This window comes from Sander lucioperca, chromosome 18 (genome assembly GCF_008315115.2).
Source record: "Sander lucioperca isolate FBNREF2018 chromosome 18, SLUC_FBN_1.2, whole genome shotgun sequence".
NCBI classification, from domain to species: Eukaryota; Metazoa; Chordata; class Actinopteri; order Perciformes; family Percidae; genus Sander; species Sander lucioperca.
Genome location: NC_050190.1, coordinates 21,175,649 through 21,189,770, shown reverse-complemented (window position 1 = coordinate 21,189,770; position 14,122 = coordinate 21,175,649). Strand labels below are relative to the sequence as shown.

At 41.5% G+C, this 14,122-nt stretch overlaps 2 protein-coding genes across 3 annotated transcripts in view; both read right to left on the bottom strand.

Moving 5' to 3' along the window:
• si:ch211-266g18.9 (transforming growth factor-beta receptor-associated protein 1) overlaps nucleotides 1–6,575 on the bottom strand; it is a 7,160-nt gene extending 585 nt beyond the window's left edge. The window contains exons 1-11 of one of the 2 annotated variants that reach the window (XM_031310268.2): nucleotides 5,699–6,575; nucleotides 5,389–5,583; nucleotides 5,043–5,197; nucleotides 2,996–3,078; nucleotides 2,484–2,831; nucleotides 2,275–2,332; nucleotides 2,044–2,187; nucleotides 1,735–1,869; nucleotides 1,499–1,643; nucleotides 1,002–1,423; nucleotides 1–887 (exon numbers count right to left, since the gene is read on the bottom strand). The exon at nucleotides 1–887 is cut by the window's left edge and continues 585 nt beyond it. In XM_031310268.2, coding sequence (XP_031166128.1) covers nucleotides 744–887; nucleotides 1,002–1,423; nucleotides 1,499–1,643; nucleotides 1,735–1,869; nucleotides 2,044–2,187; nucleotides 2,275–2,332; nucleotides 2,484–2,831; nucleotides 2,996–3,078; nucleotides 5,043–5,197; nucleotides 5,389–5,583; nucleotides 5,699–6,386 — 2,517 coding nt within the window. In that variant the 5' untranslated portion in view covers nucleotides 6,387–6,575 and the 3' untranslated portion in view covers nucleotides 1–743. Of the gene's footprint in view, nucleotides 891–1,001; nucleotides 1,424–1,498; nucleotides 1,644–1,734; nucleotides 1,870–2,043; nucleotides 2,188–2,274; nucleotides 2,333–2,483; nucleotides 2,832–2,995; nucleotides 3,079–5,042; nucleotides 5,198–5,388; nucleotides 5,584–5,698 lie in introns of both variants that reach the window. The other variant, XM_031310266.2, reaches the window with a different exon arrangement.
• Nucleotides 6,576–7,352: 777 nt separating this feature from the next.
• On the bottom strand, nucleotides 7,353–10,302 carry fhl5 (four and a half LIM domains 5). Its single transcript, XM_031310302.2, has 6 exons — nucleotides 10,168–10,302; nucleotides 9,799–9,977; nucleotides 9,409–9,583; nucleotides 8,425–8,594; nucleotides 8,077–8,263; nucleotides 7,353–7,932 (listed from the first exon to the last, which is right to left on the bottom strand). The coding sequence occupies exons 2-6, from the start codon at nucleotides 9,958–9,960 to the stop codon at nucleotides 7,781–7,783; spliced, it is 846 nt and encodes a 281-aa protein (XP_031166162.1). The 5' UTR covers nucleotides 9,961–9,977; nucleotides 10,168–10,302; the 3' UTR covers nucleotides 7,353–7,780.
• Between the last annotated feature and the right edge of the window lie 3,820 nt (nucleotides 10,303–14,122).

Here is a 14,122-nt window from a genome sequence, read left to right as displayed (position 1 = left end):
TTTCATGTTCCCTAATAGGGATGATGTTGGTAAAAATATATTCTGATTTCATGTTCCATACACAGCACAGACATGTCATTTGGTCTCTTGTGAAATTACCCAAAACTCTGCACTTCCTCGACCTGTTTGCATTTCAGTTTTAAACCTGTAATTGTGATTTTATTTTTTGGGTCATAAATGTATATTAATGTATGAGCGGAATAAAAAAGTCTCTCACGTGCAGCCTCTCAGTTGTTGACTTCTATTTCCAGCTCTATGCAGACAAATGTACACAGTCAGCGGAAACCCTGATGGCGGGGATGCATATATACAGCCATGGAGGATGGTCAAATTCCCTTTGGTCATCAGATTGACCACAGGTGGTTTCCATGTTAAACACCACTGTCTGATCAGTGAATATATGCCCCTGAGTGTCCTCCACTTTATATCTATTGCTGTCTACAATGTCTCTAGGAAATGGCTCAGACATGCCGTCCTGAAAAAGTGCACTGCTTGCTCTTTTGCATTCTGAAACCAGTTATTAGAACAATGTATTTTCTTTTTTTTCTAATCAGGGAAAGTGTCTGGTCTGAGGTCCATGATTTGAATCCTTGTACAGAGTTTGTCTCAATGACACAGTGTAATCTAGAAAAATGATCGGGTAGGAAGCAGACACTTATCCTGCTAGAAATGAATGTGATTCTCAAGAGTGCAGAGATGCAAACATTTGCAGAAACAGACAATAGATTGCTATATCGGTGGCTTCACGATGATGAAAAGCCAATGCAGCTTGTGTGCATTAGCTCACCATGGAGGTTACAGGCAAACTGTGGCTCTGCAAGGTCTCTCTGACAAACCTTGCACTTCTGCCCCTTGTCCAGTCTGAACTTTGTATTTGAGGCCTGCATCTGCTGATGAGAGAGAGAAAGAACAACAGGTTTCAGAATAAGAAGGAAACAAGAATACACACAATGTTCATGGAGTGAAAAAAATATGAAATACTGGTATGTCATTAAACTCACCCAAATGACTTTGTGCCTTCTGCACTCTACCTGGCCCAAAGCCTTCTGCAGCCTCGCCATCTGCCTCTGGTGGAAGGACTCTCGGAGAGATCTAACTAAGAACTGGGAGACCAGTTGAATAGACCAGGAATCAGGCAGGAGCTGGATGATCTTCTCTGCCACAAAGACCCGAGGGTTGTTGTTGAGTAGATCTACAGCAGCGCTGGTGAGCACCTCAGAGCTCAGGTAGATTTGGAGCAGCGTGAGCAGCAAGGTCTGCCTGAACTGTGAGTCCTGGCCCTGGGCAGCCCTGCAGCAGTAGGCCTCTGCAGCCTGGAGGTCTCCCTCCTGGTGAACAAGCACTTGCAGTGCCTGAGAGTGTTCACCGGTCCTACCGAGGAGAATGGCTTTCTCTATGTGCAGGGTTGCTGACTTGACTCTCTCTGCGATTAGAATAATGCAATATAATTAAGTCACAATTCAGGAGTGATTTATTTTCTCATAAAGCATCAACACACCATATACAGTGGAGACATCATAGTACTTGGATTCCCATAGCAGCTGCTGCAACTTTCCTCTGGTCTTCCTCAAATCTGCTTTTTCTTCCTCTCGCAGCATCTGAGTAACATATGCCAGGGCCAGACGGTTGTGATGTCTCTCCTCCTGGGGGGGGACAGAGACATACCAATCATGTCTCTGTGTATTTAATAAAGGAGTCAGGGATATTAGATTAGGTAGCTGCTGCGGTACCCACCTTACTGTTCAAATCATGGATTAAGAACTCAAGATACAAAATCAGCGCCAGTGGGTACTTCTCCAAGAGAGCAAGGACGTTTTGAGCCTCAAATTGATCATCTGGTGGACGCTTGTTGAAAATCTGCACCCCTATCTTTTTTCAAATAAGGAAATTTGGACATTTCATTACCAATAATTGTCTAATAAGCAAAGCAATTTAGGTAATAGGTGGCATTTTGCTGTGTTTATATCCATAACACATAGTTGAATTGTGCAACTCTGCCCTCTGCAGTTAAGTTAAGAGCATGAAAAAGGAAAGAAAAGGCACCTCCTGGTTTCTCTGAAGAGTCCAGTCTGCAAATGTCCACACAGCATCTCTGTCTTGCAGCTGACTGAGAGTCCACACTATGTGTCCATATACATCTGAGCAAGAGGGGTCTTTGTGGAAGCCATCTGCAATTTTCACCCAAGTCTGAAAGAATATAAAAGGCATAAACACGCTACTTTTATACATCAAGTTTATGTATAAAATGTGTGCAGTTCTTTTGGGAAAGGATACCTCAATTGCTTCAATTTGATTTCCATGGCTTTGATAGAGGGAACCTAATGCAAAAAATCTGTAAATAAAAAGAGATCAAACTGCAAATGATCCATCAGAAATTGAGCAAATTGGAGAAAATGTCTCAAATGTTGATTTGGTGTAATTTCTTTTTAAAGAATAATTTGTCCTTAAGAAATCCTCGCAACAAATAATAATTTATTTTTTACCTGTTGTGTTGCTCCAAAACAGGAACACAGTGGTCCAGCCTGCACTCATTGGGAGATGCCACAAGCTGCTGCAGATTTTCAGTGTCTCCCAGTTCTAAGTACAGCCTCAGGAGGGCGCAATCCACCTCCTGAGTACACTTCAGGCCTTGCTCCGTCCCCCTGACTGCTCTAAGAAAATCTCCCAGGAAGGCCAGGTAATGATGAAATGTGTTCCTGTACTTTTGGCAGAGCACCTGGAGATCCCTGCCCTTGTTCACTTGATCAAGCTGGGATTTAAAGTCCTCGCTGAGACATGACTGCATGTCAGGGTAGAGGTGAATGATTTCTCTGGGGTCCAGCTCACCTGTACTGTTCAAGTAAGTAATGAGTATTGATTTGTGTTAGACTTAGGTGTAGAATTCAGCAGAAAATACCCACTATTCACAAGATTCACATAATACTGCACAGTTTGCTGTGGTTTATTTAGTGTGCTTTGAATTTGGAGTGTCGTGAAAGGGTTTTTTTACTCTCACATGAATAGTTCTTTGGCCTCGGAAAAACCCTCCCGGTAAAAATGAACAAATCCAGCCAGGCAAGTGATGGCCTTCTGCAGCTCCTGCCAGTAAAAAAAAACAACAGGCACACAATGCATTAACAATACATGAGCCGAAATCATTTAGGCAGAACACTGTGTCACTATCCTTAAATCTCGAGGGCAATATATGTTTCACTTTAAGATCTTCAAAATAACACAAAACCAAATAAGTTATACGAACTGCCTCATCATCATGCTAATTCTTCACCCTCACCTGAGATATGGCAAAGATAACCCTAAATCTCAGGCACCATCTGCTGTCCTCACTTGCATTCATCCAACTGGAATACACCTACAACAGCAGCTCGTAACAGTGTAGTCAGCCTACACCTCGACATCCTGGTTCAATCTGTTCTACAGTGATGAAATACTAAAGTCGAACACTATGATGCAATGCCAGCTGGGGTTGTAATGCATGCATATTATCTACACATCAATGGTGTGAATTAATTTATAAAATGGTAAAATGATAGCAGCAGTGAATGTTACAAAGGCAGACAATACAGAAAAAGTGAAGTTGAGAAAAAGCGTTTGTTTAAAAAAAACGTTTAAAAAGCATGTGACAGCTATGTAAGTTGTGAAACATGAATTATATGATTTTTTTAGGTTGAATATTCACCTAAAAGAAAAAAAAACATTTGTTGACCTGCACTCTGTGTTTGGACAATATAAAAGAAATCTAAGCTTGGTTAGTTTGCTTTTGCCAAGACTAGTTTATCCATGCTACTTTCTATGATTTAGTTGCTGCTTTATTAATGTGGTAAACTTAACACTGAAATGTTCATCCAGACTGAAATATCTCATCAACTACTGGATGGATGAAGGTTGGTGCAGACATTCATGTTCCCCAGAGGATGAATCCAACTGACTTTGGTGATCCTGTGCCAGCAGGTCAAAGTTTTAACTTATATCCTGTAAAATATTTCAACATCTTGAACATGGATTGGCGCAAAAGTTAGTACAGGCAATCATGGTTTCCAGACTCTATATGCTTGTGACTTTGGTGATCCTGTGACTTTTTTTTAGCACCAATATGAATTTGACTTTAACATCAGCATTTTAGCATTGTCATTGTGAGCATGTTAGCATGCTGACATTAGCATTTTCCTCAAAGCACGCTAAGGCCTCCTGCACACTGCCTGCGTGGCGTTTCTGTTGCGTGTCAGTTGCGTGGCGGCTGCGTGACGTTTTCTATGTCTTTACACACCAGAAACGTGTCTGACGCGGCACTGCTGCTGCTAGCCTTGTCTGTACACATGTATGTTTCCCATTGATAAAATGAAATGTTAAACATAAATATATACTGATTTGATTACAGCAAAGACAACATTGGCAGTATTGACGGCAAAATAGGCTACAAAATATTTTGTTTTGTATTGACAGGTGCAATATTTGAAAATCGATTATTATTTATTATAATTTTTTTAAATTACATTTACATCTGCATTTATGTCAAAACCTAGAGACTTTCAAACATCAAAATGTCATTTATTAAATGTATTTGTGTCAAAATGACATATATACATCTTTTCGTATTCTATTTTGCCTGGAAACGCTTCCAACGCGCTTGCGTGTCGCGTGAAAAATAGGCGTCAGTCCTATTTCTAGCATGCACGCGTTTTTGAGACGTGTGTGTCACGCAGGCAGTGTGCAAGCTCTAACCTGTTAACATGGGAGCCGAAATAAAAACGGACACGCCACGCAGCTGACAGGCTCACGCCACGCAGCAGGAGCAGATTCTCAATTTTGACCAAATATGCTGTTACTGCATTCTGCCTTTGAAGGGCATAATAGTTGGGTTATCAACATGATTATGGAGAAGGAAGGAAAGAAGAAAGGAGAGAAAGCCTACTATATAGGTGTCTGTGTCATTTTGTTATCCTCAGAAATTGTGTTTTGTAAAGAAGAACACATTTGTTGGAAACCTAGATATCAAAGCAGTGATGTGTTTGCGTCCTGCTGTGTGTCTATAAATTCAATTTCACCTTGTATGAGTCAAGTGGACGATGGCCTTGAACTCCGTCCAGCAGCAACAAGGCCTCCTCGACCCTCTCATGCCTGACAAGTGCCTGGATCTGCTGATCGAGTGGCACCAGACGTAGGCTGAAAATGTCTCTCTCTGTGAACACTAACACACCATCTGAGGGGAGATTTGTTTTGGGTTTTCAGAAACAGCCAGTGAGTAGGAACAGTAGCTGCAAGGATGATTGACTGAATCAGTGCAAACTGAGACAGACACAACCACATCTTTAAAAACAAAAACACAATTTGACAGCCTTTCGGTCTGCAATCTGCCAAGATTAGGTGATGAATTGATGTTGCCTGATATACCTGATGTGGAGAGCAGACCCTTTGCTCCGCTGAGACTCACAATCTGTTTTATCTGCTGATCTACCATGCTGTAGACAGACAGCACTTGGGGCTCTATGGTTAGGATGTAAGGGAAACACACTCCGGCTGCCAGCACCTCCTGAGGCCACTGCAGGGGAGGGCGCTGGCATATCCCTGTCTTCATCACAAACATGCCTGAGGGATGAGGATGGAGTAATGATGTCTTAGCAAAACAAATATCCCCTGGCTAGATGGATATATGGGGGAGTGATAGAAGATGATTAACTGTAAACATTTTGGCGGCTCTTACCCAAAGATTCAGGTCCGTTCAGGAGGAATTCCCCTCGTCCCACTGAGGTAACAATAACACGCTGCCTGCTGTGATTGTGAGGGAAAAGCTCTTCACTGCTCCCAGTCCGAATATCACAGAGGAGATACCTGTCGCTGGTAGCTACACAAACACTGGCACCATCTACTGCCAAGGCCACCGGGTCCTGGAGCAGAGGGACTTCCTTTATAACATCCCACCTGTCCACTCCCACAACGTGGATCCGGATCACCTTCCTGCGGCTGGAGGAAGTCACCATCTCCACACATGCTGCCTGGGCTGCGAGCAACGAGTCACACACCTCAAACAAAGACACATGCTGGATCTTCTTCAGGGTGGGAACAGGCTCCAAGGAGAACATGTTGAGGGCAGTAACGCTCCGGTCCCACAGGACAAGTAGATAGTTGAAAAGCGGGACTACCCTCAGTTGGGCTACATGGTTGCTTGAGCCTAGTTTTCTCAACCTACCCTCTCTGATTTTGTTCTGGCCAGGACTCAGGTCTCCATTTGTGCTACTGGGAAGGATGAGATGCTGGACTGTTGCATCTTTGGTCCCTATATACACATTTTGGTCATAGCACTCAAGGCACTGGATGCTGGATTTGTCCTTTTCTTTTGGGCCTGATTGCTTTTCATAGATATGTGTTTGTGTAAATGCTCTAAAAGCCATTGCAGATATTTAAGGAAGTTTGACTTTTGCAAGGTAAAATACAAAATGTATCTGCCCAAATGATCTTCTGTAAAATATGTAAAATAAGACGTCCCTACCTCTCTGCTGTTCTCCCTTCCTCTTTGATTCCTCCACAAGTTTCTGAAGTGTAATGTAGTTTCACCTCCCCATGTGACTATATCCTGACAGGAAATCTATGTCAGCATTTTTACTCCACTCATCCTGCCAATGTGAGGACACTTACACAACTCATCCAACGGCCTCACCAAGAAAACCAACTTTTACAAGTGTAAAAACAATAGGTACAGTATGGTGAGGAAGACGGTCGCTTGTATTCTTGGCTTGTGCGTGGACCAAAGTGGCAGCTTTAGTTAGTGGATAATGGACAAGTAGAAGAGCAAGTAATCTGCTGACTAAACCATATATGGTTGCTCTCAGTTTGTTTACAATGTGAATGAGCTGGGTGAGGTCAAGAGGCAACAGAAGCACACAATGATTGTCTAAATGGTGATGGTCATAAAAAGATGTGGATTTGAAACCTACTATCACAGCTATATTTGTTATGCTGGACTTTGTCTGTCCTTGGACTTTGTTTGTCTGACTTTCTGTCTTAAACTGACATGTGCAGACTTCTCCTCTGCATGGCATCATTAGAGCAGAACAAGTCATTTCAGGATGAGCAACAGCAGGCCCATAATGATATCCATTTCAGCATGACATACATAGAAAGGTCTTTTCTTGGAACAACGTTTAAGTATTTTCACGAGACAAACATAAATCATGCATCAAATTGTGTTTATTTGTATAATAATGTAAACTAAGCATACAGCAGACATATTTGTGTAATGAAAGTTGACCTGGGAAATTTAAGGGAAATATGTTTTGGTGCTGCAACTATCTATTGTTTTCTAATCTGTTAATTATTTAGTCCATAATGTAAGAAAATAGTGAAAAATAAGTCCAAAGTGACATCTTTGTTTTTTTTAATATGACAGTCCAAAATCGGAACATATACAGTTCACTGTTATGAAGGACAAAAAATGTCAAATCCTAACTCCTAAAAAGCTGAAACAAACATTTGTACATCGATTAATCCATTAATTGACCTTTCGCTTTCATCCCTCATAAAAAAAGGGGATTTTTCATTTTAACCAACAAAGAAAACATTAATCAACAATGGAACAATGGCGCCCTAACTTTAAAGATACATGTTGTGTGTGTGAGCAAAGTGAGAGAACTATTTATATAACACCAAAATAAGTATTTGTCATTCAGACTCTGTTTATGTACCAGGCATGCGAAGAAGAAGAAATATTTATGGATACACAACATCTGTATCAGAACAGGAGCTCTCATTATTATTGGGATAAACCTGTGACCCCTTCATGGAAAGATCACTTCTCCCTGCCGCAGTCGGTGCACAAGATGTTGTCGCGCTGGGTGAGGAAGCCGCGTCCCACCAGCGACACAGAGCATTGAATGCAGGTGAAACACTCGCTGTGCCACTGGCGCTCCTCAAAAGAGATGTACTTGGCCCCTGCCAGACCTGCACACATTAAACAAAGATCCAGAGATTAATGCAATATCTTCACCTTGTTAATCTGACAGGTCCTACACAAATGCAAATATATATGAGCGGGAGAACTGCAAGTCAGAGTGAATAAAAACATGAGCACATCCAGTGACTCACTTGTGATGGGCTTGGTGCAGCCCACACACTTCTTTGCATATAGGTTGCTGAAGCATTCGAGGCAGTAGGGGTAGTTTTCCCTGGAGGTGAAGCGCTGACCTGACAGCTGCTTTCTGCAGCCGATGCATAGGAAACACTCGCGGTGCCAGGGCTTGTCTTGGTAGGTCACTCCACCTGTTGTGATGGCCTAGAGGTAACACAAATCCACAGAAAGTAAGAGAAAGAGACACACAATGGCATCCCTTGCATCCTTTTATTCTGCAGCCACCATGTGAGTAATTTTAAAACACCAGTCAGGGGGATTACTGCAGCAGTCAATACTTATAAAAGACTCAGCTGTAACCCTACCTTCTTACAAGCACAACATTGGTAGGCAAACTGCTTCTCAAAGCAGGGCACGCAAAAGTAGCCGGTGTCTTTGGGGATGAAGGACTTGGTTCCTATTGGCTGCTGGCAGCGGTGGCACAGGAAGCAGGTCTCATGCCAGCTGTTCCCCTTGTATTCCATTTTACGGGATCCTGGCACAGGGGACGAGAGCAGCTTAGTCAGCATATGGTACCTCTATGACAGAAACACACTGTGGCCCAAAATAGTCCTGCTTTATCTGTAGGGAGAAGATGATGGTGCAATCGTAATAATCTTGAATCTTAAAGAATTTGGGGAGAGGAAGAAATGTCATCGTCTAATGTTTAAATTATTTTTTGAGATATATTGTGTGTCGTGCACGATTAGATATAATTGTTATACCATTTTCTCTTCAACTCTCTTTAGCAGTTGACGTTGCCTATTTGTCATGGAATTGCAGATGTTCAAGTTTACATTTTTCTGAACACTTTAAGGACTTCCTATGCATGTAAAAAGTTGAGAGTTGCTTCAAAATTGAGTTTAAAAAATGTATACTTGATCTTGGAAAGAGGAGTTCACAAAACAACCTAACCACAAGGTGCATTAAGCAGTTCTGGAGCTTTGCATTATATTGCAAAATCTTCATTAAGCAAGTGCCCAGTTGTCATGGACTTGTAGATGTTCAAATTGAGAGTTCATTCAATCTCAACCTTTAAGCCGAAAAGTCCTTGAAGTGCTCAGAAAAATAGAAATTTGAACATCTACAACTCTATAACTGGGAAAACTCCCTCTGTTGAGAAAGATTGTGTATTATTTTGGGAAATATGATTTTTTCCCTTTTTTTGGCCCTTAAAAAAGTGTCATCCTTAAAAAAAAAAACAGATTAAACAAATGAGATATAACGCATTAATTTGTGAGCCTTCAGAGGTGATATTGTCTAGCCCTATTCATTGGCATCATCATCGTCATCATCCCAACATACCATACCTGGCATGACAGTTTTCTTGCAGGTGGTGCACTTAGAAGAATAGTCGTGGGCGTAGCATTCGGTGCAAAGTAACAAATCATCCTTAGCGGCAAAGGCCTTTTCCACCAGAGAGCGGCTACACTTTGCACACTTGAAACATTGCTCATGCCAGTGGAGATCCTTGTAGGACAAGTCCTGTTGATATTTAACACATTATTTATTGCACTTGTCGATATTCTGTGAGATCAGATTTTTATTTATGTGTATGGATTGAAACATGTAAGACATTTGACAAGTTTTTAAAATGTCTCACCTTTATATCCTAATATAAACAGACATAACACAGTCTTATTTAAGACATTACTGAAATCAAAGCCATTACTCTCAGGGTAACACTGGTGCTCCCTTACCTTGCAGTTGCAGCCAATTGCTAAAGAGCAGCTCTTACAGCAGTTAGCGAACAGGTTCTCATAGCACTTAGTGCAGTACTGCGTGTCCTCTTTCATTATGTACTTCTTCCCCAGCAGGGAGTCTTTGCAGTAATGGCAGTTGAAACGCTCGTTGGTGGACATAGTTGTGTTCTTTTTAGCTGCAGGTCAAAGAGAGCAGGAGGAGGAAAATTGGACAATAAGGAAGAAGATGGAAAGATGGAAAATTCCCCGTAATAGTCCAAGCAATCTCTCCCCCCTCTCATCAAGCACGTAAAGAGGCCAAGAGATTTTTCCCCCTTCTTTTGAAAGAATCTGAAAAAAGCAGTGCTGTATTAAAGAAGTCTCTACCTCAGTTGATATGGGGCGAGGGTAAGGCTGGAGCTGGGTGCTGCAGAGAGTGAGCGGTCCAAGCACAGGGATGGGGCAGGGATGAAAAAGGGGTGAGGCAGGATTAGGGGGATCCACTAGGGGAGGGGGGGTCTTCTATAAATACTGGCCCTCTTATTAGCGGTAATCTCTGGGGAGAATGGACACGCTCCACTGCATCCTTCTGCACCTTTTAAGGGAGCTGATGGTGCACAGATCGCTAAGCCTTTGAAATGATTCAATCGTTGCTTTATTGCAGGAATGTGTTAAAGCAGTTTTAGGACTAGAAGATTGATCAATTTCACATAAATACACATCAGGACAAGATGAGATTTGAGACTAAAGATGCAAAATATTTTTTTGTTTTTCACACACTAATATCAGTTTGCATATTAGTGCCACAGAAGAGATAGTTGGCCATTTGGATGCTGTGACGTGTCTGGACACACTTGTGGCCTTTGTCAGTGCCTGCTACACACACGAGCAGTTGCAGATGGCTGATGAGAGGTAGGCGCCAGCAGCTTTGTTGTTGCCAGGTACTGAACTATATATTGCCAGGACCTCTCAGTAGCTATTGAGAGTGCCTTGGCAGCACTTCAGAAGAGGGAAGCTGTGGATGTCCGATCCATCCACGGCAAAATAAATTAGGAGAAGCAATTCAAGTTTGATGGTGACCAACTTGCTGATAACAATACTCTAATAGCTTCATTAAAAACACATATTTAGTGTGTTGCTTTGGAACAAAAGATAATACACACAATAAAAAATAACTGGGTTAAAAACGGACCCATTTTGGGTCAATATAGCACTTACACAAAACTAGGTCAACTTTAACAAGTATTAATTGATTGTTTTGACCCAGTGTTTGTGTTATTTTGTTATATTACTGTTTAATTAAAATACAGTAATTTTGATCTGGTGTTAGACACGACAAGCTAAAGTTTTACCTTATGTATGTGTATTGTATGTATGTATGTATGTATTGTTAGTTGTACAAAACGATGACGTCCTAAAACTGCAAAGTATACATATAAGAATTAGTGATAAATAGTGACATGCAAGTGAGTAGATCATAACGGTTTGCAATAATACCAAACCCAGTAACATTATACTAACACTGGGTCAAAACAACCCCTTGTCTTGGGTGGTAAAGTTATTACGTTGGTTCTATATTGACCCAAATTGGATCAATTTTGACCCAGTGAGTTCAGCACTGTGCCCAGATCAATATAAAATTCAATTGCCTCTGATTTGTTTGCGTGTATGTTTGGCTCAATCCCCCATACCAAGTTAATTCACAATTGTAGGTGTCAAAAATGATGCCCAAAACAGTACAAATTATCCTTTCCACCTTAAAAAAAAATCCCAATTCTTCAGCATCTTTGACTAACAGTTGACTAATTACATTTGAATTTTGGAACATGTGCTCATATCAGTTTTCCAAAAGGATCAGGGGGCGGACATCTTCATAAAAATAGCCTGGAGAAGACCACCAGTCAGCCCACAGGCCTAATCCCTCGTATACTCACAGGAAGGTCAGTGACAGGGATGAGGCTGAGAGGAATGCAACTCTGTCTCCATGTACTCTGTCTTTTCTCTCCATTAAATTCAGTACCACTTCTTTTGAAATTCATCTAGAATTACACTCATGTGAATACATAAAATGTAATCTATTTTTGGATCGGCAGATGATGTTAGAACACAGGCCTGCGTTGCATGTAGGTGGTATCTACAAACCTCAGAATAATGTAAGACTGTTGTTTTTGCCCTACAAGATGCATGTTATGTAAGGCTTTCAGTACAAAATACCCATACCATGTCAGGAATTCAGATGTAGGAAATATTTCCGATTTGAAGTCATGTCATCCTTCAGGTTTTACTTATTTGTAAGTAGGTGGATCCGCCGGATTACACAGAGTCATCTACTGCTCTGGATTAAATTACCACTGTATTTTACCCTTGCTCCCTGCTGGTGTCCAGATCAGCGGCTGCAAATCACAAAGCCATGCCATAAATAAACCCAGAACCAACTGTGGGGCAAATAATAGTCATTGTCTCTCAAAAAGCGTCTAAGCTTTGTTGCATTGGGAGCTGCTACACAGTTGTGTATAGACACGAGTCTGCCATCGTGTGACATGAAGCCAGGGGTGGAGGTGACCTATATTCCCCAGCAAACAAAAACTCTCATCTCTTCAAGTGTATTAACATAATATGAAAGTCATGAAAAATAAATTGCATGTCAACAGACGGCTTTATTCACTGGATATTAAAGCAGAGATTATTGTATATTGTGTTTTTTTATTTTGTTTATTTGTGGGACATGTATGTAGCATAAACCAATGCCACACACCATATATTTATATTCTCAGTGCTAATCTGCATTCATGCATGCCTGCTTGTAATTTTATTATAACCGCTCTGATTTGCATCTGATAGATAACAGGTGCTGGTCTTTGTCTCTCGGATTATTAACTTCTACAGACAGTGCCAACTCTGCAGAGCAAAAAGCTTGCTGATCTTGCATATTCCTTTTTGCCTGCTTAATCCTCTGAAGTCAACTAGTGAGCAGCTGCCAACAGATTTCGTATGCGGCCTGTCGAGCCCCACTAAATAGGCCATTATTTGACCTGGACTCGGGTGTCCTCTTATCTTAATGTATTCAGTCTTTACAATAAGGTGTAAGTGGCGTTTTTTCCCCATCTTAATCAAGTGATCTCAGAGAAGAAGAGAAGCATTTACTTTGGTGGCTCCTTTGAGGTGGTGACTTGTCGGATCAACACGACACAGTTGCATTTCTCTAAAGCACAAAAGCCTCGCCGCACCAGAGTTGACAGCTGGTTGGCATGGTGATGACAGCATAAGTAGGATCCATTAGGTCGAGATGAGGGGCAGGTCTAGCAGTTGATGAGAGTACTCACACAAACCTGGCCCTTTGAGCAGGCCTCTGTACTCTTCTGCGACGTGGGGTGCTCGCTTTCAACGCAACATTTTCGACTGTACATGATAGTCACATAGGGGGTTGCCGGGGGGCAAGGCGATACAATCTACCAAGTGTACAATCTAGCAAAACCTTACACCCCTTCAGGGAGGCACTTTGAGCGCCCGGGTAATCCCTCCCCAGTTCTCACCAAAATGAGTCATGGCATGAGTGGGACAAAACCTGCCACATAGCCAGACATATGATCTCCACTTCTAAAGAGGAGAGAAAGTTGTCTACTCCTAGGAATGCACAACCCATTAAAATGTTCTCTTCTTCGATCCCTCGCCTCCTCCCAGCCCACAGATTTAGTGGTATTTGGATTAACGTTGTAGTTGAAGCAGCTGACTACCTTTGGGTGCCAGCAGCAGCAAGTCAGAGCACAAAAAACTAAAAAAAAAAATGTATACCTAGAATGTTGATCAATTATTAACAGCCTGCAAAACGGAGATATCATTTGAAACCCTAACCCTAACCCAATTCTAACATACCTGCTACAGGAAGAATCACAATCTTTAGTCAACCTCAGACAGCTTCAGAGCCCAACAAGACTTCCTTTCTTCTCCAGTTTTGAAAGACGCTTTCCCAGTAATCATCACTTCATTCTCAGTGCCTTGTACTGAAACACAAACAACCAATCTTACTGTAAATGGTCCAGATTATTAGATGGATCCAAAAAGCATAGCAGTCAGGAATCTAATCTGGGCCTCATTTTCTGATCTGCTATGGTTCAAAACATGGAATTCAAATGACAAAGAAGGTAAATGGTAAAATATTTGTGTTGGCATTATTACAGGACTGATGTGACTTTGAGATTTTGTTATATCTCAAACCTGAAATAATTTTTGGTCACTTGGGTGCAGCGAAAACTAACTGTGCACAACATTTTATTATCATCTTTTTAAGATGATGGAGAAAGCCATTGCAAACATCCAGTAGATATGGAGCAACATCATTAAT